Here is a 23,752-nt window from a genome sequence, read left to right as displayed (position 1 = left end):
GTACAAAATGTGACAGTTTTGTAAATCCGGAATCTTCCAAAAAACTAAGTATTGGAAATGAACATTAAGTAGCTGGTAATATTGAAAAGTCAAGAAAACCATGATAATTGGTCTCCCATTGTCAAGTTTTCAATCACAACAAAATTATGCACCTTAGCATAAGGCCATACGAAAGATGAACAGGAGGTCGTCATTTGGCCCCTTGAGCCTGCTCGACCGTTCAATAGGATCATGGCTGATCCAACATTCCTCCCATCCACTTTCCTGCCCTTTCCCTAACCCTTGACTCCCTGACTGATCAAGAATCCAGCTCAGCCTTAAAATATACATCAGGACTCTGCCCCCCACAGCTCTCTGTAGCAAGGAGTTCCAAAGACTCTCAACCCTCAGAAGAAATTCCTTCTCATTTCAGACTTAAACTGTGCCCCTTCATTCTGAGACTGGTTCTAGACTGTCCCATCAGGTGAATCATCCTCTCAACACTGATCCTCAAGAATCTGATACGTTTCAATGAGATCATCTCTCATCCTTCTAACCTCCAGTGAGTAGAGTCCCAACCTGTTTAACCTTTGCTGAAATGACAGTCCCTCCAACTGAGGGATTAGCCTCAGCAAAGCTGGGTGAGAATAAAACCCAATTGTTGGAAATACATTCAGATCAGCTGACATCTGAAGAGAAATCAAATCAAAGGCAGGTTCTGATGTTCCTTGCGCGTGGCTTGCTGTATTATCACTACTCTAAGCCACGGAACTCCAACATTTCTTCATAACTTAATAGGTTTATTGTACTTCACTTTGCCTAAATTTCTTTGGCAAATAACTTCCACATATTATGAATACTTTCTTAAAAAGTGAGCAATATTCATGTCAAACTCAATTACTTCTGCTGCCGCAGTTTCATTATTTTCCATGTTTCTTCTACACAGAAACGGACAGGTTATATAATCCACAGAGACAGCTCACTCAGTAAAGTTGACAAACTAGCTGGGAGTTGCCAGTACCTTTATGCTGAGAGAAAGCCAATGAAAATCTTACTGCTACCTTCAGCCAGAGCTTTCCATCAGGGACATCAAATGAGAAAAACACACGGAGCATGAAAAAAAATCATTTTGTTTCGGTTAAACATTTTCATTTATCAAATTTTAGAATATGTTGGCAATGGGATGAAGGGCAATTTGATCAAGAGTCAAGATTAATCCAATTGATTAACAAAGTCGATTTGCTTTCCTATTGGACATGGGAAGGCAGTGATCCAGGAGGAAGGACCAATGGCAGAAGCATCTGGAAGGGATCTTGTGTTGAAAACTCCAGGAACACAACTGACCACAGACAGCAATCCATCTGTGGCACTTCCCAAAGCAAAACATTCTCCCACTTCATTGAATATAGCACCAGATATATCCTTCCAATCAATCAACAAGTTGATCTTTGCTCCCTATCCACGAACTCCATCTCACTGCCTGGAAACTGTCAAGAGACTGACTGACTATTCACTACCCTGTTGTCCTGCCTGACCTCGAGATGAGCTACCAATTACACATTTACAAAGGTGCCCTATTTTCACCTCTGCGATGTTGCTCATCTCTGCCCCTGCCTCAGCTAGAGTCCCTCATTCGTATCTTTGTTATGTCTGGGCTGGACTTTTCCAACATACTCCAGGTTAGCTTTACACTCTGCCCTAGCTCTTAACGATTCCTGTTCACCTCTCATTCCCTCCACCACCGACACTCAGTCACAGAGGTGCACCATCTACAGAAATTCACCAAGGTTCCATAGCCACCCACTTCCATCTCAAAAGGACAAGGGCAGCAGAAAACCACCCCCTGCAAACTCCCCACTAAACCACTCACCACCCTGGCTTGGAAATTTATCGCCATTCCTTCAGTGTCACTGGGTCAAAATCTGGAATTCCCTCCCTAAGGGCATTGTGGGTCAACCCACAGCACATGGACTGTAGTGGATCAAGGTGACAGCCCACCATCACATTAAGGGGCAACTAGGAACAGGTAATAAATGCAGGTCCAGCTAGTGATGCTCATGACACAAATAAAACAAGCCTCAATTTTTAAAATTCTCATCCTCTTTTGTAAATCCTGCCGTGTTCTTACCCCTCTTTACCTCAAATCCCCTCCAGTCCCTCAATTCTCCGAAACTGCTGCATCCCTCAATTCAGTCCTCACATATCTCTAACTTTAATCACACCATCAGCGATATCCCTGGGTCCTCAGCTTGAAGCCTCTGAATTCTCTCTCCCATTCTGTCTCCTTCTTTAAGAAACTCCATAAAACCTATCTCTCAGACAATACTGTCCTAATATCTTTGTAACTCTCAGACTCAACACAGCAGCTACCTTGTCTGTGAAACAGATTGCGGCATTTATGATATAAATGGTGCCACATTTGTATCATACAACAGATTCCACAGTCACTTTTGAAGATGGGTAAATGTCAGCTAATTTATTTTTAAAGAACGGAACTATTTAGAATGCAGGTGAGAGACTGAGAAACAAAAAGGCAGTGCTAGATGTTTGTAAAGATTTCACCCAATTGGGAATCAAACAAACCAGAGAGTGTTTAATTATCATGAAGGATTTGTGGAGTCAGTGATAGGAGCTGCGTGTCACTGTGGGGTAAGGACAACAGTTGTACATCATCAGCATGAATCATAACTTGGAGAAGGTGACTTTGTCTTGTCTGTGCTGTGACCCAGACAAATCCCTTTGGAATGCTCACCTGGAACATTCACCAGTGGAATAAACATTTCCTTCCTTGTGGTGTGTTACAACACAGTCTTTGGATCGAATACATCAGTGCGTAGAGTCAGGGAAAACAAACAGTCACATTTTGCAGCTGCATAACATCACATTGAGAATACCGCTGATTGAAAAGCAATGTTCCTGTTGGTGATTGGTCAGCAGGGAAAATATACCATTTCCAAAATAACGCAACAAGGCAACAAGACACAGTCAAATAAATTCAATCATTGGGTCACTCGTAAATCACCACGAGGAAGTGATCTTGTCAGACAACTTTTCTCAAAACTGAAACATCCAAAATGTTGAAATACCTCAAAGATGCATGACTGTAACATCAGATCTTTGAAAAACCAGACCGACATTTAGTGGCAATGTTCCTTAAAAATATGATTTTAAAAAGTCAGAATTGCTACAAAATCAGTTTCTGTGATTGTTTCTTTGATGGCCTGTGGGTATCATGGGCAATGCCAACACATCTCAGCCAATAGAGAACAATATTGGCGCTTGGTGCTGGAGTCGTGTTTTTTTCACTTATTTACTCTGTGTCCCTGGCCAGGCCAGCATTTATTGTCCGTCCCTAGTTGCCCAGAGGGTAGTTAACAGTCAATCACTTTGTTGTGGATCTGGAGTCACATGCAGGCCAGATCAGATAAGGATGGCAGTTTCCTTCCCTAAAGGACATTAGTGGCCCAGAAAGGCTTTTGCAATTACCGACAATGGACTTAATTCTAAATTTGCATTGAATTCAAATGCCATGGTGGAATTTGAATTCAGGTCGCCGGAACATTACCTGCATTTCTGGATTAACAGCCCAGAGGTACACCACTAGGCTGCTGTCTCCCTGAGTGAGTAACAATAGCAGATTAGCACATCGGCGAATCAAATGGATTTTTCCAACAATCACCTATAGTTATCATGGTCACCACGTTGAACAGCTTTTAATTACAAATCTTAAATGAATTTAACTCTGTCTGCTGTCACACAGGGATTTCAACCAGCATCATCAAGGCATTAGCCTGTTCCTGAAGAAGGGCTTATGCCTGAAGCGTCGATTCTCCTGCTCCTTGGATGCTGCCTGACCTGCTGCGCTTTTCCAGCAACACATTTTCAGCTCTGATCTCCAGCATCTGCAGTCCTCACTTTCTCCTCCATGTGGATTATTGGCCTAGCGACATTACCAAGTCCTTTTAGAAACAGACCATAACCACGGCCGGTTTCCACAAAACATTTTGTGTAAAGCATCGCATTCTAAAGTTCAAACTTTGAACAAATCAGATTTTAAAAATAAGCTTCTAGTGTTACTCCAATATTAAAATATTTTGGCTGAAGAATCATGGATAACAAACACGCCGATGGGGGAATGCACCTGATCATTCTAAGTAGATCAGACAAAAGAAAGTCTGTGAGGAATAGAGACACAAATTACAATGTCTCCGTTTACATTTTCAGCAACTTGTAATAATATGATAAGACTTCCTCCAACTGTGGGATGAGCATTTACTCCTTCGTAAATAACCTCCAAGCAGGTCTTTGTTTTGTTGGGGTTTGAGTCTCAGGACTGGGTGAAGGGGGTGTGGTATGGACAGCAGGGAGCAGGTGACCTGGTTTCAATGGACATTGTGAATCCACTGACTTGCCGAAGCCAAGACAATCATTTAAATTCTCATAAAAAGATCATTGGCTAGGCACAGAAAAAAAATTTCAATATTACATGAGGTGTACGTCCAGAGAATGGCAACCATGGAGGGCAATGGCCCAGTGATATTATCGCTGGACTGTTAAAGCAGAGACCCAGGGACCTGGGTTCGATTCCTATGGCTGCAAATACCAACATTTTAATTCAATGAAGAAAAGAATTGGGAATCGGGAGTCTAATGATGAACACGAATCCATTGTTGAAAAATTCCATCCTGTTCACTAATGTCCTTTAGGGAAGGAAACTGCCATCCTTTTCTGGCCTGGACAACATGCGACTCCAGACACAGACCAATAGTTAATTAAGATGATGCTTAACTACCCTCTGGCCAATTGGGGATGGGCAATAAATGCTGCCTAGACCCAGCAACGGCCAAACTGAATAATGAAAAACAAATCTCTTGCTCAATAAGGAAGTGGATCAAAGAAATGTCCCTTTCGGTAAACAAACAGCATCGACCTGCCCTTCTGGCTTTCAAAAGACTTCAGGCTAAAAAAACCAAACTGAAATAGTTAAAGGGAAACGTGTTCGAGTCAGTACAGAGCAAGTGAAAACTCCATGGAGAATGCTTGAAATGGGGCAAGGTGTTTTAACATAAAGATCATGTTTCAAGAAACTGTTCCTGATAACCAAGTGCACAAACAATGTTTTAGAGAACAGGTCAATAGCTGATCACCAATCACCTCTCCTACATTATTCAAACATCACAGAACCATGAGATCAGACATGACACATCAAAATAATGGAACTGCCCTTACACAATATGAATACGAAAAAAAACAGATTAGTGCAAGGTCTCAATTCAATGGGAAGGGTGCAAATGATGGTAAACATGAGAGTGTGACTCAATTTGTGTTATTCCATAACCAATTATGAAATCCAGTGATCAACCTACTTTCAGGTAACACTAATGAATTTCCCACTGGGCAGAAAAGGCTGTGTGAGAAGAAGGTACTACTGAAATTCACCAAGCCTCCTTCAAAAGCACAAAGGTAAAGCTGCCACAGCCTTAGCAGAGCAGAGAGCTGCTCTCTCAGAGTCTGGTGGTGGTTTGATCTGAGGGTCACCATGCCTCAGATGAGGGGAAGGGTTGAGAAGGTGAGCCCTTCATGGTGACTTCAGTCAGTCAGAATTGAACCCATGATATTGGCCTCACTCAGCATCACAAACCATACAAACAAACACTACTGGCACCCTTATCTGAGGGGGAGGGGGAAACTTGTTGTATTGGAGGTCATTCAGAGGAGGTTCATTAGATTGATTCCAGAGATGAGGGGCTGGCCTTACAAAGAGAGAGATTAAAAGTTTGGGACCATACTGTCTGGAGTTTAGCAGAATGAAAGGGAAAGATGATACTAAGGAGGATTGACAAAGCAGATGGGGAGAGGATGATACACCTTGTGAGGCAATCTAGAACGAGGGGGGTCACAGTTTTAGGATAACGGGTAGCAGATCTCAAAGAGATGAAGAGAAATTACTTCCCTCAAAGGGTCATGAATTTGTGGATTTCACTCCCCCAGAATGCGGTGGATTCTGGGACATTGAGTAAATTTGAGGAGATGGACAGATTTTTAATCAGTTATGGGTTGAAGGGTTATGGGAGCGGGCAGGAAAATGGAGTTGAGGCTTGTGAGATCAGCCTTGATGGTATTAAATGGCGGAGCAGGCTCGAGGGGCTGAAGGGCCTCCTCCTGCTCTGAGTTATGTTCTGATTCTGCCTCTGACAGGGGATCTGCAGAGAAAGGTGAATTGCAGCTGAGTGAACACCTGGTCTCCCTACAAAGCCCAAACTCACAAACAGGATATCGCCCCAAAATACTTCTTTTATTCTGCTCTTTCAAACTCAAAAAATGGGTCAGTATAGAGGAGTACTCCTAACTAAAGCTGATAAACTTCAACCCAATGAGGTTCAAGACAGACTCTGAAGTGTCTCAGTGTTGAATTGAAGTAGGATTTTCACAACAAGAACTCAGCACTATCTTTTGCTTAAGAGGGGGAGTCTTTCCCACAACTTGCCTGTTGAGCCTACGTGAGGTTTGGTTACAATATTCCCCACCTAGCTGGGATTATCCAAAGATCACAGTGGTCTGGTTTCCAATGTTCCAGGGTCAAGGATTATGTAAACAATTTGACCTAGTAATCCAGGGCACTCATCATTGATGTTATAAAATGAAGTGCCCTCACTCAAAAATAGACAAACCACAAGAATCCTACTCAAAAGTTGCAAACTTGCAGCTGAATTGTTGCATGAAAGTTGCAGCTGCATTTCTTTCTTTGGAGCATTGGATTGGGGATGTGGAGATTTGATAGTACAAAGTGAACTCCCAGACATTTTGCTACGGGCAACAGTAATCACACAGCGACTGGGAAATACAGAGGACAGTGTAGGGGTTCAATCCCTCAGAACTGATCCACTGTGGTTTGAGAATGACTTGCTCCCCGTCTGGATCCACAGGCTCTGGGATGGCCGGGAGTAGACCCAGTGCGTGATCCGCAGATTCTGCCACATCTGGGGGCAGGTGGCGCTAACCAGTTCTGGTCCCATTTCCTGTGATCTCTCCAATGCCTCAATGTCACCTCTGCAAGTTTTGGAGTCTCTCAAGGTGTGCAGTGCCTTCCCAAATGAATGCCTTCCATCCTAGCTGCTCACAAGCCAGGAATATCAGAACAAGGAAGAGGCGGCCAGTCAGCCTCTCGAGCCTGCTCTACCATTGCTATGATCATGGCTAATCTCTCCTTGGTCTCAATTTCACTTTCCTGTTCCCTTCCCCACAACCCTTCAACCAGTTACTAATTAAAAATCTGTCCATTGCCTCAAACTTACTCAATGCCCCTGTATCAACCCCACTTTTGTCATCACTAAACAAAACAAATTAGAGGAAACCTTCAAAGACATCAATAAAACCCTTACTGGCATAAAATTCACTAAAGAGGAGGAAAACTGCAAACTGCAATACAGAGGTGTTGCAGTAGAACAGCCAATGGGGAACTTCAAACCAGTGTCTACAGGAAAACAACACATACTGACCATATACTGAACTACTGAAGTAATCATACCAACACCCACAAATGGACCTGCATTAGAACATTATTTCAATGAGCCATCACACACTGCAGCACAGAGGAACTATGAAGAGCAGAGGAAAATCACCTGTACAGTGTATTCAAAAAGAACGGATACCCTGTGAACACAATCCGCTGATTCCTCAACAACAAACCCAAACAAGCAGACAAAACACATCCAGAAACCCTAGCCACACTCACCGACATCAAAACCATCTCAGAAATGATTGCCAGACTACTCAGACCCCTTGGCATCATGGTAGCCCATAAACCCACCAACACACTAAAACAGCAGCTAATGAACTTGAAGACATTGAAGGAAAACTAATGTCATGTACAAAATTCCTCACAAGGACTGTAACAAACACTATATTGGACAAACAGGCAGAAAACTAACCACCAGGATACATGAACACCAACTAGCCACAAAAAGAATGACCCTCTCTCACTAGTGTCCTCACATACAGATGAGGGAGGACACCACTTCGACTGGGACAACACATCCATCCAGAACAAGCCAAACAGAGACACACATGAGAATTCAGAGAAGCATGGCATTCCAACCGGAACTCTGTCAACAAACACTTTGACTTGGATCCCATTTACCCACCCCCACAAGAAAGAGAACAGGAAATTATATCACCACAGGAAATGAAGTCACCAACCCAAGGAAACCTAAACACAAATAAAAAGTGGGTTATACCACCAGTGCTTCACCAGAGGCTCTTGATGATGTTGCCTAGTATGGTGACGAAACATCTGAAAACAAACCTTCAAGCTCAGCGAGCAAGCTTACATCTAGAACCTCAAGCTGAGCTACAAACTTCTCAAAACACACTATCCACAACACTGAGGGAGTGAATTCCACAGATTCATGGCCCTTTGAGGAAAGTAATTTCTCGTCATCCGATTTAAATCTGCTGCCCCTTATCCCAAAACTAATCGCCTCTCGTTCTAGTTTGCCCCACAGGAGGAAACATCCTCTTCACAAAGGAAGTGAGGACAAGAGATGCTAGAGTTCAGAGTCGAGAGTGTGGTGCTGGAAAAGCACAGCCTGGCAGGAGAGTCGGTGTTTCCAGCATAAGCCCTAACTTTGCCAAGAGGGTAGAGAGCACATTTATCTCTCTACTCCCTTGACACACAAGCCTCATTCCTGATGAAGGGCTCTTGCCCGAAAACGTCGATTTTCCTGCTCCGTGGATGCTGCCTGACCTGCTGTGCTTTTCTAGCACTACACTCCTGACCCCAACAACCTCTCCACTTCTACTTTGTCAATCCCCTTTCCCAATCCCCATTTTATAGACTTCAATTAGATCTTATTTCATTCTTCTAAACTATCGTGAGAATGCTTAGTATCCCTACAGTGTGAAAACAGGCCATTCGGCCCAACAGGTACACACCAACTCCTCAAACAGCATCTTACCCATGAGTCTGTGGTTATATTTAACCTCTTCAGGCATGTTTACTGAAGGTTGATTCACTGCAGATGGATTGTGAGGGTGTTTAAATTGGTGGCATAGTAGACAATGAAGAAGGTTTTCTAAGATTACAAAGGGATCTTGATAAATTGGGTCAAGGGGCTGAAAAATGGCAGATGGAGTTCAATTTGGATAAATGTGAGGTATTGCATTTTGGTGAAACAAACAAGGGTAGGGCTTATACAATTAACAGTAGGGCCTTGGGTAATATTGTAGAAGAGGGGGACCTAGGGGTTCAGGTACATAATTCTTTGAAGTTTGCCTCACAGAGACAGGGCAGTTAAAAAGGGGTTTAGCACACTTGCCTTCATTGCTCAGTCCTTAGGAGTATAAGTGTTGGGATGTCATATTGAGGTTGTACAGGACATTGGTGAGGCTTCTTCTGGTCACCCTGTTTCAGAAGGACATTAACAAGCTCGAGCAGGTTCAGAAGGGACTTACCGGGATGTTGCCAGGTATGGAGGGTTGCGTTATAAAGAAAGGCTGCACAGACTGGGACTTCTTTCACCGGAGTGTAGGAGGTTGAGAGGTGACCTTATCAAGGTTATAAAATCATGAGAGGTAGAGAAAAGGTGAATAGCAGGTGCCTTCTCCATAGGTTGGGGATTTTCAAGACTAGGGGACATATTTTTACGGTGACAGGAGAAAGATTTAGAAAAGACAGGAGGGGCAATTGTTATTACACAGAGGGTGCTTTGCATGTGGAATGAACTTCCTGAAGTAGAAGAAGATGCAGGCACAGTTGCAATGTTTAACAGACATTTACAGAAGGACACAAATAGGAAGCTTTGGAGGGATTTGGGCCTGGCTCAGGCAAGTGGCACTAGTTTAGTTTGGGAACCAGGTCAGCGTGGACTAGTTGAACCAAAGGGTCTGTTTCTGTGCTATATGACTATGACTATATGCTTTATCAAGATCATTGTTGCTGGCCTTAGTTCAGATGTAGCATCAGTTATAGGTCATGGGCTCCAGGCATTAAACAGTGTATTGGTCCTGTCCAGAGGATGCCACCCTATTCTGGATTGTTCTGTCCACAAATCACCTTTCAACTGAAATCACAAATCCTCCAGCTTTTTTCTTAAACTGTTGGCTGCATTATCTTTCTCAGCACAATTTAGTTTGTCTGCCCACTATCTTAACCGTGATGTTGGATTCAGATCGGTCTCACACCTGATGCTTTGTTGTCGAGTGATGGGGATGATAAGTGACTCTTTGCAGTTCAGTAAATAAAGCTGTTCTGTAGAGACAGACACTGAAAAATGTCCATTGACATAAATATTTACAGATATTTTGAGCCATGATTAGATCAAAGTTAATACTTCATTACAGTTATACGTGCAGCATTAGCTATCAGCTGTTCTTCAATAGCTCACTGTTAACTTTCTCATGTCTGCTGCGGATTTGGGGGCAAAAGGGTTAACATTTTCAATTAAGAAATTTAACTGTTTCCATCATAAAGTCCTTTGGACAGAATGAACCAGAGACAAAGAAAGTGCAGCAGGCAGTAAGGAAGGTAAATGCTTATGTAGGCCTTCACAGCCAGAGGGTTCGAGTATAGGAGCAGGGATGTCTTGCTGCAATTATACAGGGCCTTGATGAGACCACACCTGGAGTACTGTGCACCGTCATAGTCTCCTTACCTGAGGAGAGATGTGCTGGTGATGGAGGGAGTGTGGCGAAGGTTTCCAGGCTGATTCCTGGGACTGATGGATGAAAAGAGACTGGATCGGTTAGGACCATATTCACTGGAGTTTAGATGAATGATGGGGGAATCTCAGAAACCTATAAAATTCTGACAGGACTAGGGAGGGTAAACACAGTTACAATTGATTGCCATTGAGAAGGAACTAGTGAAAGCTCTTGGGGCCTAAAAGAATCAAAAGGGTATGGAGAGAAAACAGGAACAAGGACTGAATTGGATGATCAGCCATGATCATATTGAATGGTGGAGCAGGCTCGAAGGGCTGAATGGCCTGCTTCTGCTTACTCTGTTTCTATATTGACACTTTCCAGTAGCTAAGACCGGACTCGACGATGATGGTAGTGATCTCATCCTTTAGCATGTAAACTAATTGCTCCAGTTGAGAAAGTCAGACCAAAACAAACTTCAGTCTCTGGAAAAGCTAATACAACTTCTTACTGTAAATGGTAGGGCAGAGGATTCTGACAATGCTATTGCTCTTTCACCTATTCCAGAGAGAGGGGGCAAGGCAGAGAAAAGAGCAAGCGAAAGCGACAAGAGAACGGGTGAGAGCGAGAGACGCATAGAAAAAGAAAAACAGCCAGAGAGCAAGTGAGACTGTAGCTTCTCAAAGCCCCAGGCAAAACGCCATGATGGAAACCCTGATTTACAAAAATCACAAGCTCGATTTGAAGGCAGCCCCTATCTGCTTTTCCTTATGGAAGTTTGCACTTGTCAACATAGACACAAGCTGGTTTTGAGACCAACCTTCTGCCTGTCAGGAACCCATCGTGAAAGCAAACCAGCTTCCCTTCCCAGAGTGCCCGCTCCACTTCCCAGAGTGCTCGCTCCACTTCCCAGAGTGCCCGCTCCACTTCCCAGAGTGCTCGCTCCACTTCCCAGAGTGCTCGCTCCACTTCCCAGAGTGCCCGCTCCACTTCCCAGAGTGCCCGCTCCACTTCCCAGAGTGCTCGCTCCACTTTCCCAGAGTGCTCGCTCCACTTCCCAGAGTGCTCGCTCCACTTCCCAGAGTGCCCGCTCCACTTTCCCAGAGTGCTCGCTCCACTTCCCGTCTGCTAATTAAGAAAGGTTCTCTGATGCGATCCCACACACGAATAAGATATTTAATTATTTTTAAAACAAAACATTAAGCCCTCAATCCATTGCATTATTATATTGAAATATCAAGATTTGGTGAAGATCAGTCTTTGTGAATTAAAGATTGCCTTAATTTTCAACTCGACTTTGAAAGATTCAGTCAGCAAACAGAGCTTACATACAAGAACTGAGTAGGACATAATTTTTTGCCTAACTTTATGACAATAGGGTAATATCTACATTCTATTGTGGCTAGGTTGCAAGATTAAATTCTGCTCCCTGCACTATATTCAAGGACAACATCAGGAACAACATTATTTTATTAGATTACAGTGTGGAAACAGGCCCTTCGGCCCAACAAGTCCACACTGACCCTCCGAAGAGCAACCCACCCAGACCCATTCCCCTACATTTACCCCTTCACCAAACACTATGGACAATTTAGCATGGCCAATTCACCTAATCTGCACATTTTTGGACTGTGGGAGGAAACCGGAGCACCCGGAGGAAACCCACGCAGGCACTGGGAGAATGTGCAAACTCCACACAGACAGTTGCCTGAGGCGGGAATTGAACCCGGGTCTCTGGCGCTGTGAGGCAGCAGTGCTAACCACTGTTTCTGTGCCACTTTCTGGGAAAAAGAAATGGATTTAGAAAGTCGTATGCAACATTCTATATTAATTATCACTGAAAATTTATTTTCAAAGTTGCCTGTCAGTTTAACCAAAATATTTTTAAAATGTCAAGTATTCCCTGATGCGTTCAAATTAAAATAAAAGCAATTGGATATCAAAAATGTGCAGTCATTACCGGAAAATAAGCTGAACAGTCTTGAAACATTCAGATGGGATCAACATCAACAAAATACTTACATCACAGCCTTCGGGTTCTGCAGCATACAAGCCTTTGGTCCAAATTTGGTGGCTGGACTTGGTCCATGGAGTGATCGCGTCCTCCTGGTAATGAAAGCAAAACTCAAGTCATTGAAAATCTGTGTGTTGTAATGGACCAGGCCAGACCCCCTCAAAACGTTTCAAGAAAGTAGCCCGGACACTAACTTTTCTAATTCCCTAAGCAGGTGTAACATGGATAAACCAGGAGGGATGCAGCCGGACAAACCACTTAGTCTGAAGTTAAACAGGATTTATTTGCAAGATTCGCGAATGGAACACACAAACAGAAGAGAATAAAATGTAGAATAACTTAACTATTTAAAACCAAATCGTTACTACTGTTATTTAATGACGCAGTTCAAAATACTTGCAACATTCCCATAAACACCCCATTTGGCAAAAACAAGTAAAAACAAATTGCACAGGAGAGATGTCCGAGAGAGAGAGAGAGAAAATGTCCGAGAGAGAGAGAGAGATGTCCGAGAGAGAGAGAGAGGTGTCCGAGAGAGAGAGAAATGTCCGAGAGAGAGAGAGATGTCCGAGAGAGAGAGAGAGAGAGAAAATGTCCGAGAGAGAGAGGTGTCCGAGAGAGAGAGTGAATGTCCGAGAGAGAGAGAGAATGTCCGAGAGAGAGAGGTGTCCGAGAGAGAGAGGTGTCCGAGAGAGAGAGAGAATGTCCGAGAGAGAGAGGTGTCCGAGAGAGAGAGAGAATGTCCGAGAGAGAGAGGTGTCCGAGAGAGAGAGAGAGAATGTCCGAGAGAGAGAGAGAGGCGTCCGAGAGAGAGAAAAATGTCCGAGAGAGAGAGAGAGAATGTCCGAGAGAGAGAGAGAGAGAGAGAGAGAGAATGTCCGAGAGAGAGAGAGATGTCCGAGAGAGAGGTGTCAGAGAGAGAGAGGGAGAGAGAGAGATGTCAGAGAGAGATGTCCGAGAGAGAGAGGTGTCCGAGAGAGAGAGAGAGGTGTCCGAGAGAGATAGAGAGAGAGATGTCCGACAGAGAATTGTCCGAGAGAGAGAGAGAGAGATATCCGAGAGAGAGAGAGAGAGGTGTCCAAGAAGAGAGAGAGATGTCCGAGAGAGAGAGAGTGAGAGAGAGAGAGAGAGCGGTGTCCGAGAGAGAGAGAGAGAGATGTCCGAGAGAGAGAGCGGTGTCCGAGAGAGAGAGAGAGAGATGTCCGAGAGAGAGAGAGAGAGAGGTGTCCAAGAAGAGAGAGAGAGAGTGAGAGAGAGAGAGAGGTGTCCAAGAAGAGAGAGAGATGTCCGAGAGAGAGAGAGTGAGATGTCCGAGAGACAGAGAGATGTCCGAGAGACAGAGAGAGCGAGAGAGAGAGAGAGGTGTCCGAGAGAGATAGAGAGAGAGAGAGAGATGTCCGAGAGAAATGTCAGAGAGAGAGAGAGAGAGATGTCCGAGAGAGAGAGAGAGATGTCCGAGAGAGAGAGAGAGAGATGTCCGACAGAGAGAGATATCCGAGAGAGAGAGATGTCCGACAGAGAGAGAGAGAGAGAGAGATATCCGAGAGAGAGAGAGAGATATCCGAGAGAGAGAGAGATGTCCGAGAGAGAGAGAGATATCCGAGAGAGAGAGAGAGAGAGAGATGTCCGAGAGAGAGAGATGTCAGAGAGAGAGAAACGTCCGAGAGAGAGAGAGAATGTCCGAGAGAGAGCGCGGTGTCCGAGAGAGAGAGAGAGATGTCCGAGAGAGAGAGCGGTGTCCGAGAGAGAGAGCGGTGTCCGAGAGAGAGAGAGAGAGATGTCCGAGAGAGAGAGGTGTCCGAGAGAGAGAGGTGTCCGAGAGAGAGAGAGAGATGTCCGAGGGAGAGAGAGAGAGTGAGATGTCCGAGAGACAGAGAGATGTCCGAGAGAGAGAGCGCGAGAGAGAGAGATGGATGTCCGAGAGAGAGAGCGCGAGAGAGAGAGATGGATGTCCGAGAGAGAGAGAGAGAGAGAGAGAGAATGTCCGAGAGAGAGAGGTGTCCGAGAGAGAGAGAGAATGTCCGAGAGAGAGAGGTGTCCGAGAGAGATGTCCGAGAGAGAGAGAGAGAGAGAATGTCCGAGAGAGAGAGAGAATGTCCGAGAGAGAGAGAGAATGTCTGAGAGAGAGAGAGAGAGAGAGGTGTCCGAGAAAGATGTCCGAGAGAGAGAGGTGTCCGAGAGAGAGAGAGAGGTGTCCGAGAGAGAGAGAGAGAGAGAGAGAGAATGTCCGAGAGAGAGAGAGAGAGAATGTCCGAGAGAGAGAGATGTCCGAGAGAGAGAGGTGTCCAAGAAGAGAGAGAGATGTCCGAGACAGAGAGAGAGAGTGAGAGATGTCCGAGACAGAGAGAGAGAGTGAGAGATGTCCGAGAGAGAGAGAGAGGTGTCCAAGAAGAGAGAGAGATGTCCGAGAGAGAGAGAGAGATGTCCGAGAGAGAGAGATGTCCGAGAGAGAGAGAGAGATAGAGAGAGAGAGAGACGTCTGAGAGAGAGAGAGAGAGAGAGAGATGTCCGAGACAGAGAGAGAGAGTGAGAGAGATGTCCGAGACAGAGAGAGAGAGAGATGCCCGAGAGAGAGAGAGATGTCAGACAGAGAGAGAGAGAGAGAGATGTCCGAGAGAGAGAGAGAGAGAGAGATGTCCGAGAGAGAGAGATGTCCGAGAGAGGGAGAGAGATGTCCGAGAGAGGGAGAGAGATGTCCGAGAGAGGGAGAGAGATGTCCGAGAGAGAGAGAGAGAGGTGTTCAAGAAGAGAGAGAGATGTCCGAGACAGAGAGAGAGAGAGAGAGAGAATGTCCGAGAGAGAGAGAGAATGTCCGAGAGAGAGAGAGAATGTCTGAGAGAGAGAGAGAGAGAGAGGTGTCCGAGAAAGATGTCCGAGAGAGAGAGGTGTCCGAGAGAGAGAGAGAGGTGTCCGAGAGAGAGAGAGAGAGAGAGAGAGATGTCCGAGAGAGGGAGAGAGATGTCCGAGAGAGGGAGAGAGATGTCCGAGAGAGAGAGAGAGGTGTTCAAGAAGAGAGAGAGATGTCCGAGACAGAGAGAGAGAGAGAGAGATGTCCGAGACAGAGAGAGAGAGTGAGAGATGTCCGAGAGAGAGAGAGAGAGGTGTCCAAGAAGAGAGAGAGATGTCCGAGAGAGAGAGAGAGATGTCCGAGAGAGAGAGAGATGTCCGAGAGAGAGAGATGTTCGAGAGAGAGAGAGAGATAGAGAGAGAGAGAGACGTCTGAGAGAGAGAGAGAGAGAGAGAGATGTCCGAGAGAGAGAGAGAGCGAGAGAGATGTCCAAGACAGAGAGAGAGAGATAGAGAGATGTCCGAGAGAGAGAGAGAGAGAGAGAGAGGTGTCCAAGAAGAGAGAGAGATGTCCGAGAGAGGGAGAGAGATGTCCGAGAGAGGGAGAGAGATGTCCGAGAGAGGGAGAGAGGTGTTCAAGAAGAGAGAGAGATGTCCGAGACAGAGAGAGAGAGAGAGGTGTCCGAGAGAGAGAGAGAGAGAGAGATGTCCGAGAGAGAGAGAGAGAGAGATGTCCGAGAGAGGGAGAGAGATGTTCGAGAGAGAGAGAGAGAGAGAGAGGTGTCCAAGAAGAGAGAGAGATGTCCGAGACAGAGAGAGAGAGTGAGAGAGATGTCCGAGACAGAGAGAGAGAGAGATGTCCGAGAGACAGAGAGATGTCCGAGAGACAGAGCGCGAGAGAGAGAGATGGATGTCCGAGAGAGAGAGGTGTCCGAGAGAGAGAGAGAATGTCCGAGAGAGAGAGAGGTGTCCGAGAGAGATGTCCGAGAGAGAGAGGTGTCCGAGAGAGAGAGAGGTGTCCGAGAGAGAGAGAGATGTCCGAGAGAGAGAGAGATGTCCGAGAGAGAGAGAGAGAGAGAGAGAGAGAATGTCCGAGAGAGAGAGAGAGAGAATGTCCGAGAGAGAGAGGTGTCCGAGAGAGAGAGAGAATGTCTGAGAGAGAGAGAGAGAGAGACGTCCGAGAGAGAGCGGGGTGTCCGAGAGAGAGAGAGAGAGAGAGAGATGTCCGAGAGAGAGAGCGGTGTCCGAGAGAGAGAGAGAGAGAGATGTCCGAGAGAGAGAGGTGTCCGAGAGAGAGAGAGAGAGAGAGAGAGAGAGAGATGTCCGAGAGAGGGAGAGAGATATCAGAGACAGAGAGAGAGAGTGAGAGAGATGTCAGAGACAGAGAGAGAGAGAGATGTCCGAGAGAGAGATGCCCGAGAGAGAGAGAGAGAGTGAGATGTCCGAGAGAGAGAGAGAGTGAGATGTCCGAGAGACAGAGAGATGTCTGCGAGAGAGAGCGCGAGAGAGAGAGATGGATGTCCGAGAGAGAGAGAGAATGTCCGAGAGAGAGAGAGAATGTCCGAGAGAGAGAGAGAATGTCTGAGAGAGAGAGAGAGAGAGAGGTGTCCGAGAAAGATGTCCGAGAGAGAGAGGTGTCCGAGAGAGAGAGAGAGAGGTGTCCGAGAGAGAGAGAGAGAGAGAGAGAGAATGTCCGAGAGAGAGAGAGAGAGAGAATGTCCGAGAGAGAGAGATGTCCGAGAGAGAGAGAGAGGTGTCCAAGAAGAGAGAGAGATGTCCGAGACAGAGAGAGAGAGTGAGAGAGATGTCCGAGACAGAGAGAGAGAGAGATGCCCGAGAGAGAGAGAGATGTCAGACAGAGAGAGAGAGAGAGAGATGTCCGAGAGAGAGAGAGAGAGAGATGTCCGAGAGAGAGAGATGTCCGAGAGAGGGAGAGAGATGTCCGAGAGAGGGAGAGAGATGTCCGAGAGAGGGAGAGAGATGTCCGAGAGAGAGAGAGAGAGGTGTTCAAGAAGAGAGAGAGATGTCCGAGACAGAGAGAGAGAGAGAGAGAGAATGTCCGAGAGAGAGAGAGAATGTCCGAGAGTGAGAGAGATGTCCGAGAGAGAGAGAGAGAGAGGTGTCCAAGAAGAGAGAGAGATGTCCGAGAGAGAGAGAGAGATGTCCGAGAGAGAGAGATGTCCGAGAGAGAGAGAGATGTCCGAGAGAGAGAGATGTCCGAGAGAGAGAGAGAGATAGAGAGAGAGAGAGATGTCTGAGAGAGAGAGAGAGAGAGAGAGATGTCCGAGAGAGAGAGAGAGCGAGAGAGATGTCCAAGACAGAGAGAGAGAGATAGAGAGATGTCCGAGAGAGAGAGAGAGAGAGAGAGAGAGAGAGAGAGAGAGGTGTCCAAGAAGAGAGAGAGATGTCCGAGAGAGGGAGAGAGATGTCCGAGAGAGGGAGAGAGATGTCCGAGAGAGGGAGAGAGATGTCCGAGAGAGGGAGAGAGATGTCCGAGAGAGGGAGAGAGGTGTTCAAGAAGAGAGAGAGATGTCCGAGACAGAGAGAGAGAGAGAGGTGTCCGAGAGAGAGAGAGAGAGAGAGATGTCCGAGAGAGGGAGAGAGATGTTCGAGAGAGAGAGAGAGAGAGAGAGGTGTCCAAGAAGAGAGAGAGATGTCCGAGACAGAGAGAGAGAGTGAGAGAGATGTCCGAGACAGAGAGAGAGAGAGATGTCCGAGAGACAGAGAGATGTCCGAGAGACAGAGCGCGAGAGAGAGAGATGGATGTCCGAGAGAGAGAGGTGTCCGAGAGAGAGAGAGAATGTCCAAGAGAGAGAGAGGTGTCCGAGAGAGATGTCCGAGAGAGAGAGGTGTCCGAGAGAGAGAGAGGTGTCCGAGAGAGAGAGAGGTGTCCGAGAGAGAGAGAGATGTCCGAGAGAGAGAGAGAGAGAGAGAATGTCCGAGAGAGGGAGAGAGAGAATGTCCGAGAGAGAGAGAGAGAGAATGTCCGAGAGAGAGAGGTGTCCGAGAGAGAGAGAGAATGTCTGAGAGAGAGAGAGAGAGAGACGTCCGAGAGAGAGCGGGGTGTCCGAGAGAGAGAGAGAGAGAGAGAGATGTCCGAGAGAGAGAGCGGTGTCCGAGAGAGAGAGAGAGATGTCCGAGAGAGAGCGGTGTCCGAGAGAGAGAGAGAGAGATGTCCGAGAGAGAGAGGTGTCCGAGAGAGAGAGAGAGATGTCCGAGGGAGAGAGAGAGAGTGAGATGTCCGAGAGACAGAGAGATGTCCGAGAGAGAGAGCGCGAGAGAGAGAGATGGATGTCCGAGAGAGAGAGAGAGAGAGAGAGAATGTCCGAGAGAGAGAGGTGTCCGAGAGAGAGAGAGAATGTCCGAGAGAGAGAGGTGTCCGAGAGAGATGTCCGAGAGAGAGAGGTGTCCGAGAGAGAGAGAGAGAGTCCGAGAGAGAGAGAGAATGTCTGAGAGAGAGAGAGAGAGAGAGAGGTGTCCGAGAAAGATGTCCGAGAGAGAGAGGTGTCCGAGAGAGAGAGAGAGAGAGATGTCCGAGAGAGAGAGGTGTCCGAGAGAGAGAGAGAGAGAGAGATGTCCGAGAGAGGGAGAGAGATATCAGAGACAGAGAGAGAGAGTGAGAGAGATGTCAGAGACAGAGAGAGAGAGAGATGTCCGAGAGAGAGATGCCCGAGAGAGAGAGAGAGAGTGAGATGTCCGAGAGAGAGAGAGAGTGAGATGTCCGAGAGACAGAGAGATGTCTGCGAGAGAGAGCGCGAGAGAGAGAGATGGATGTCCGAGAGAGAGAGAGAGAGAGAATGTCCGAGAGAGAGAGGTGTCCGATAGAGAGAGAGAGGTGTCCGAGAGAGAGAGAGAATGTCCGAGAGAGAGAGAGAGGTGTCCGAGAGAGAGAGAGAATGTCCGAGAGAGAGAGAGAGAGATGTCCGAGAGAGAGATATCGAGAGAGAGAGAGAGAGATGTCCGAGAGAGAGAGAGAGAGAGATGTCCGAGAGAGAGAGATGTCCGAGAGAGAGAGAGAGGTGTCGAGAGAGAGAGAGAGAGAGAGATGTCCGAGAGAGAGAGAGATGTCCGAGAGAGAGAGAGAGAGAGATGTCCGAGAGAGAGAGAGAGTGAGATGTCCGAGAGACAGAGAGATGTCCGAGAGACAGAGAGATGTCCGAGAGAGAGAGATGGATGTCCAAGAGAGAGAGAGTGAGATGTCCGAGAGAGAGAGAGAGAGGTGTCCGAGAGAGAGATATCCGAGAGAGAGAGAGAGAGATGTCCGAGAGAGAGAGATGTCCGAGAGAGAGAGATGGATGTCCGAGAGAGAGAGAGTGAGATGTCCGAGAGAAAGAGAGAGAGGTGTCCGAGAGAGAGATATCCGAGAGAGAGAGAGAGATGTCCGAGAGAGAGAGAGAGAGATGTCCGAGAGAGAGAGAGATGTCCGAGAGAGAGAGAGATGTCCGAGAGAGAGACAGAGAGAGATGTCCGAGAGAGAGAGAGAGTGAGATGTCCGAGAGAGAGAGAGTGAGATGTCCGAGAGAGAGAGAGTGAGATGTCCGAGAGAGAGAGAATGAGATGTCCGAGAGAGAGAGAGAGGTGTCCGAGAGAGATAGAGAGAGAGAGAGAGAGAGATGTCCGAGAGAGAGAGAGAGAGAGAGAGAGATGTCCGAGAGAGGGAGAGAGAGAGATGTCCGAGAGAGGGAGAGAGAGGTGTCCAAGAGAGAGAGAGAGTTGTCCGAGACAGAGAGAGAGAGATGTCCGAGACAGAGAGAGAGAGATGCCCGAGAGAGAGAGAGAAAGATGTCCGAGAGGGAGAGAGAGAGGTGTCGGAGAGAGAGAGAGAGAGAGAGATGTCCGAGAGAGAGCGCGGTGTCCGAGAGAGAGAGAGAGATGTCCGAGAGAGAGAGATGTCCGAGAGAGAGAGCGGTGTCCGAGAGAGAGAGAGAGAGAGAGATGTCCGAGAGAGAGAGAGAGAGAGAGACGTCCGAGAGAGGGAGAGAGAGAGAGACGTCCGAGAGAGGGAGAGAGATGTTCGAGAGAGAGAGAGAGAGAGAGAGAGAGGTGTCCAAGAAGAGAGAGAGATGTCCGAGACAGAGAGAGAGAGTGAGAGAGATGTCCGAGACAGAGAGAGAGAGAGATGCCCGAGAGAGAGAGAGATGTCAGAGAGAGAGAGAGAGAGAGAGAGAGAGAGAGAGATGTCCGAGAGAGAGAGGTGTCCGAGAGAGAGAGAGAGAGATGTCCGAGAGAGGGAGAGAGATGTCCGAGAGAGGGAGAGAGATGTCCGAGAGAGGGAGAGAGATGTCCGAGAGAGGGAGAGAGATGTGTTCAAGAAGAGAGAGAGATGTCCGAGACAGAGAGAGAGAGAGAGAGAGAGAGATGTCCGAGACAGAGAGAGAGAGAGAGATGTCCGAGAGAGAGAGAGAGAGAGAGATGTCCGAGAGAGAGAGAGAGAGAGAGAGAGGTGTCCAAGAAGAGAGAGAGATGTCGAGACAGAGAGAGAGAGAGAGAGCGATGTCCGAGACAGAGAGAGAGAGAGAGAGAGAGAGATGTCCGAGACAGAGAGAGAGAGAGAGAGAGAGAGAGCGATGTCCGAGACAGAGAGAGAGAGAGAGATGTCCGAGAGAGGGAGAGAGAGAGAGGGGGCGCGCGGGGAGAGGAGAGAGGGGGCGCGCGGGGAGAGGGAGAGAGAGGGCGCGCGGGGAGAGGGAGAGAGAGGGCGCGCAGGGAGAGGGAGAGAGAGGGCGCGCAGGGAGAGGGAGAGAGAGGGCGCGCAGGGAGAGGGAGAGAGAGGGTGCGCAGGGAGAGGGAGAGAGAGGGCGCGCAGGAGGGAGAGAGAGGGCGCGCGGGGAGAGAGAGAGGGCGCGCGGGGAGAGAGAGAGAGGGTGCGCGGGGAGAGAGGGGGCGCGCGGGGAGAGAGAGAGAGAACGCGTGGGGAGAGAGAGAGGGGGGAGGGGGGGGGGGGGGGGGGGGGGGGGGGGGGGGGGGGGGGGGGGGGGGGGGGGGGGGGGGGGGGGGGGGGGGGGGGGGGGGGGGGCGGGGGGGGGGGGGGGCGGGGGGGGGGGGGGGGGGGGGGGGGGAGAGGGGGGGGGAGAGAGAGGGGCGCGCGGGGAGAGAGAGAGAGGGCGCGCGGGGAGAGAGAGAGAGGGCGCGCAGGGAGAGAGAGAGAGGGGGCGCGGGGGAGAGAGAGAGAGGGCGCGCGGGGAGAGAGAGAGAGGGCGCGTGCGGGGAGAGAGAGAGGGCGCGCGGGGAGAGAGAGAGAGGGCGCGCGGGGAGAGAGAGAGAGAGGGCGCGCGGGCAGAGAGAGAGAGGGCGCGCGGGGCAGAGAGAGAGAGGGCGCGCGGGCAGAGAGAGAGAGGGCGCGCGGGCAGAGAGAGAGAGGGCGCGCGGGCAGAGAGAGAGAGGGCGCGCGGGCAGAGAGAGAGAGGGCGCGCGGGCAGAGAGAGAGAGGGCGCGCGGGCAGAGAGAGAGAGGGCGCGCGGGCAGAGAGAGAGAGGGCGCGCGGGCAGAGAGAGAGAGGGCGCGCGGGCAGAGAGAGAGAGGGCGCGCGGGCAGAGAGAGAGAGGGCGCGCGGGCAGAGAGAGAGAGGGCGCGCGGGCAGAGAGAGAGAGGGCGTGCGGGCAGAGAGAGAGAGGGCGCGCGGGGAGAGAGAGAGAGAGGGCGCGCGGGCAGAGAGAGAGAGGGCGCGCGGGCAGAGAGAGAGAGGGCGCGCGGGCAGAGAGAGAGAGGGCGCGCGGGCAGAGAGAGAGAGGGCGCGCGGGCAGAGAGAGAGGGGGCGCGCGCGGGGGGAGAGAGAGAGGGCGCGCGCGGGGGGAGAGAGAGAGAGAGAGAGAGAGAATGTCCGAGAGAGAGAGAGAGAGAATGTCCGAGAGAGAGAGGTGTCCGAGAGAGAGAGAGAATGTCTGAGAGAGAGAGAGAGAGAGACGTCCGAGAGAGAGCGGGGTGTCCGAGAGAGAGAGAGAGAGAGATGTCCGAGAGAGAGAGCGGTGTCCGAGAGAGAGAGAGAGAGAGATGTCCGAGAGAGAGAGGTGTCCGAGAGAGAGAGAGAGAGAGAGAGATGTCCGAGAGAGGGAGAGAGATGTCAGAGACAGAGAGAGAGAGAGATGTCCGAGAGAGAGATGCCCGAGAGAGAGAGAGAGAGTGAGATGTCCGAGAGAGAGAGAGAGTGAGATGTCCGAGAGAGAGAGAGATGTCTGCGAGAGAGAGCGCGAGAGAGAGAGATGGATGTCCGAGAGAGAGAGAGAGAGAGAATGTCCGAGAGAGAGAGGTGTCCGATAGAGAGAGAGAGGTGTCCGAGAGAGAGAGAGAGAGAGGTGTCCGAGAGAGAGAGAGAATGTCCGAGAGAGAGAGAGAGAGATGTCCGAGAGAGAGATGTCCGAGAGAGAGAGAGAGATGTCCGAGAGAGAGAGAGAGAGAGATGTCCGAGAGAGAGAGATGTCCGAGAGAGAGAGAGAGGTGTCCGAGAGAGAGAGAGAGAGAGAGGTGTCCGAGAGAGAGAGAGAGAGAGAGATGTCCGAGAGAGAGAGAGGTGTCCGAGAGAGAGAGAGAGAGAGTGAGATGTCCGAGAGACAGAGAGATGTCCGAGAGAGAGAGATGGATGTCCGAGAGAGAGAGAGAGAGATGTCCGAGAGAGAGAGAGAGAGAGGTGTCCGAGAGAGAGATATCCGAGAGAGAGAGAGAGAGATGTCCGAGAGAGAGAGATGTCCGAGAGAGAGAGATGGATGTCCGAGAGAGAGAGAGTGAGATGTCCGAGAGAGAGAGAGTGAGGTGTCCGAGAGAGAGAGAGTGAGGTGTCCGAGAGAGAGATATCCGAGAGAGAGAGAGAGATGTCCGAGAGAGAGAGAGAGAGATGTCCGAGAGAGAGAGATGTCCGAGAGAGAGAGAGATGTCCGAGAGAGAGAGGTGTCCGAGAGAGAGACAGAGAGAGATGTCCGAGAGAGAGAGAGAGTGAGATGTCCGAGAGAGAGAGAATGAGATGTCCGAGAGAGAGAGAATGAGATGTCCGAGAGAGAGAGAGAGAGGTGTCCGAGAGAGATAGAGAGAGAGAGAGAGAGAGATGTCCGAGAGAGAGAGAGAGAGAGAGAGAGAGAGAGAGATATGTCCGAGAGAGGGAGAGAGAGAGATGTCCGAGAGAGGGAGAGAGAGGTGTCCAAGAGAGAGAGAGAGTTGTCCGAGACAGAGAGAGAGAGATGTCCGAGACAGAGAGAGAGAGATGCCCGAGAGAGAGAGAAAGATGTCCGAGAGGGAGAGAGAGAGGTGTCGGAGAGAGAGAGAGAGAGATGTCCGAGAGAGAGCGCGGTGTCCGAGAGAGAGAGAGAGATGTCCGAGAGAGAGAGATGTCCGAGAGAGAGA

General features: G+C 48.8%; 1 protein-coding gene across 6 annotated transcripts in view; it reads right to left on the bottom strand.

Moving 5' to 3' along the window:
- Positions 1-23,752, bottom strand: part of LOC140486903 (NAD kinase-like) — a 109,295-nt gene that overhangs the window by 47,718 nt on the left and 37,825 nt on the right. For 4 of the 6 annotated variants that reach the window (XM_072585999.1, XM_072585997.1, XM_072585998.1 and 1 more), the window contains one exon: positions 12,643-12,726. In XM_072585999.1, the coding sequence (XP_072442100.1) occupies positions 12,643-12,726 (84 nt within the window). Of the gene's footprint in view, positions 1-12,642; positions 12,727-12,828; positions 12,885-12,978; positions 13,001-23,752 lie in introns of those variants that run through there. The other 2 variants (XM_072586005.1, XM_072586000.1) reach the window with 2 other exon arrangements.

The sequence above is a fragment of the Chiloscyllium punctatum genome, chromosome 16, assembly GCF_047496795.1.
Source record: "Chiloscyllium punctatum isolate Juve2018m chromosome 16, sChiPun1.3, whole genome shotgun sequence".
Classification (NCBI taxonomy): Eukaryota; Metazoa; Chordata; class Chondrichthyes; order Orectolobiformes; family Hemiscylliidae; genus Chiloscyllium; species Chiloscyllium punctatum.
This window is presented reverse-complemented; position numbering and strand designations above follow the sequence as displayed.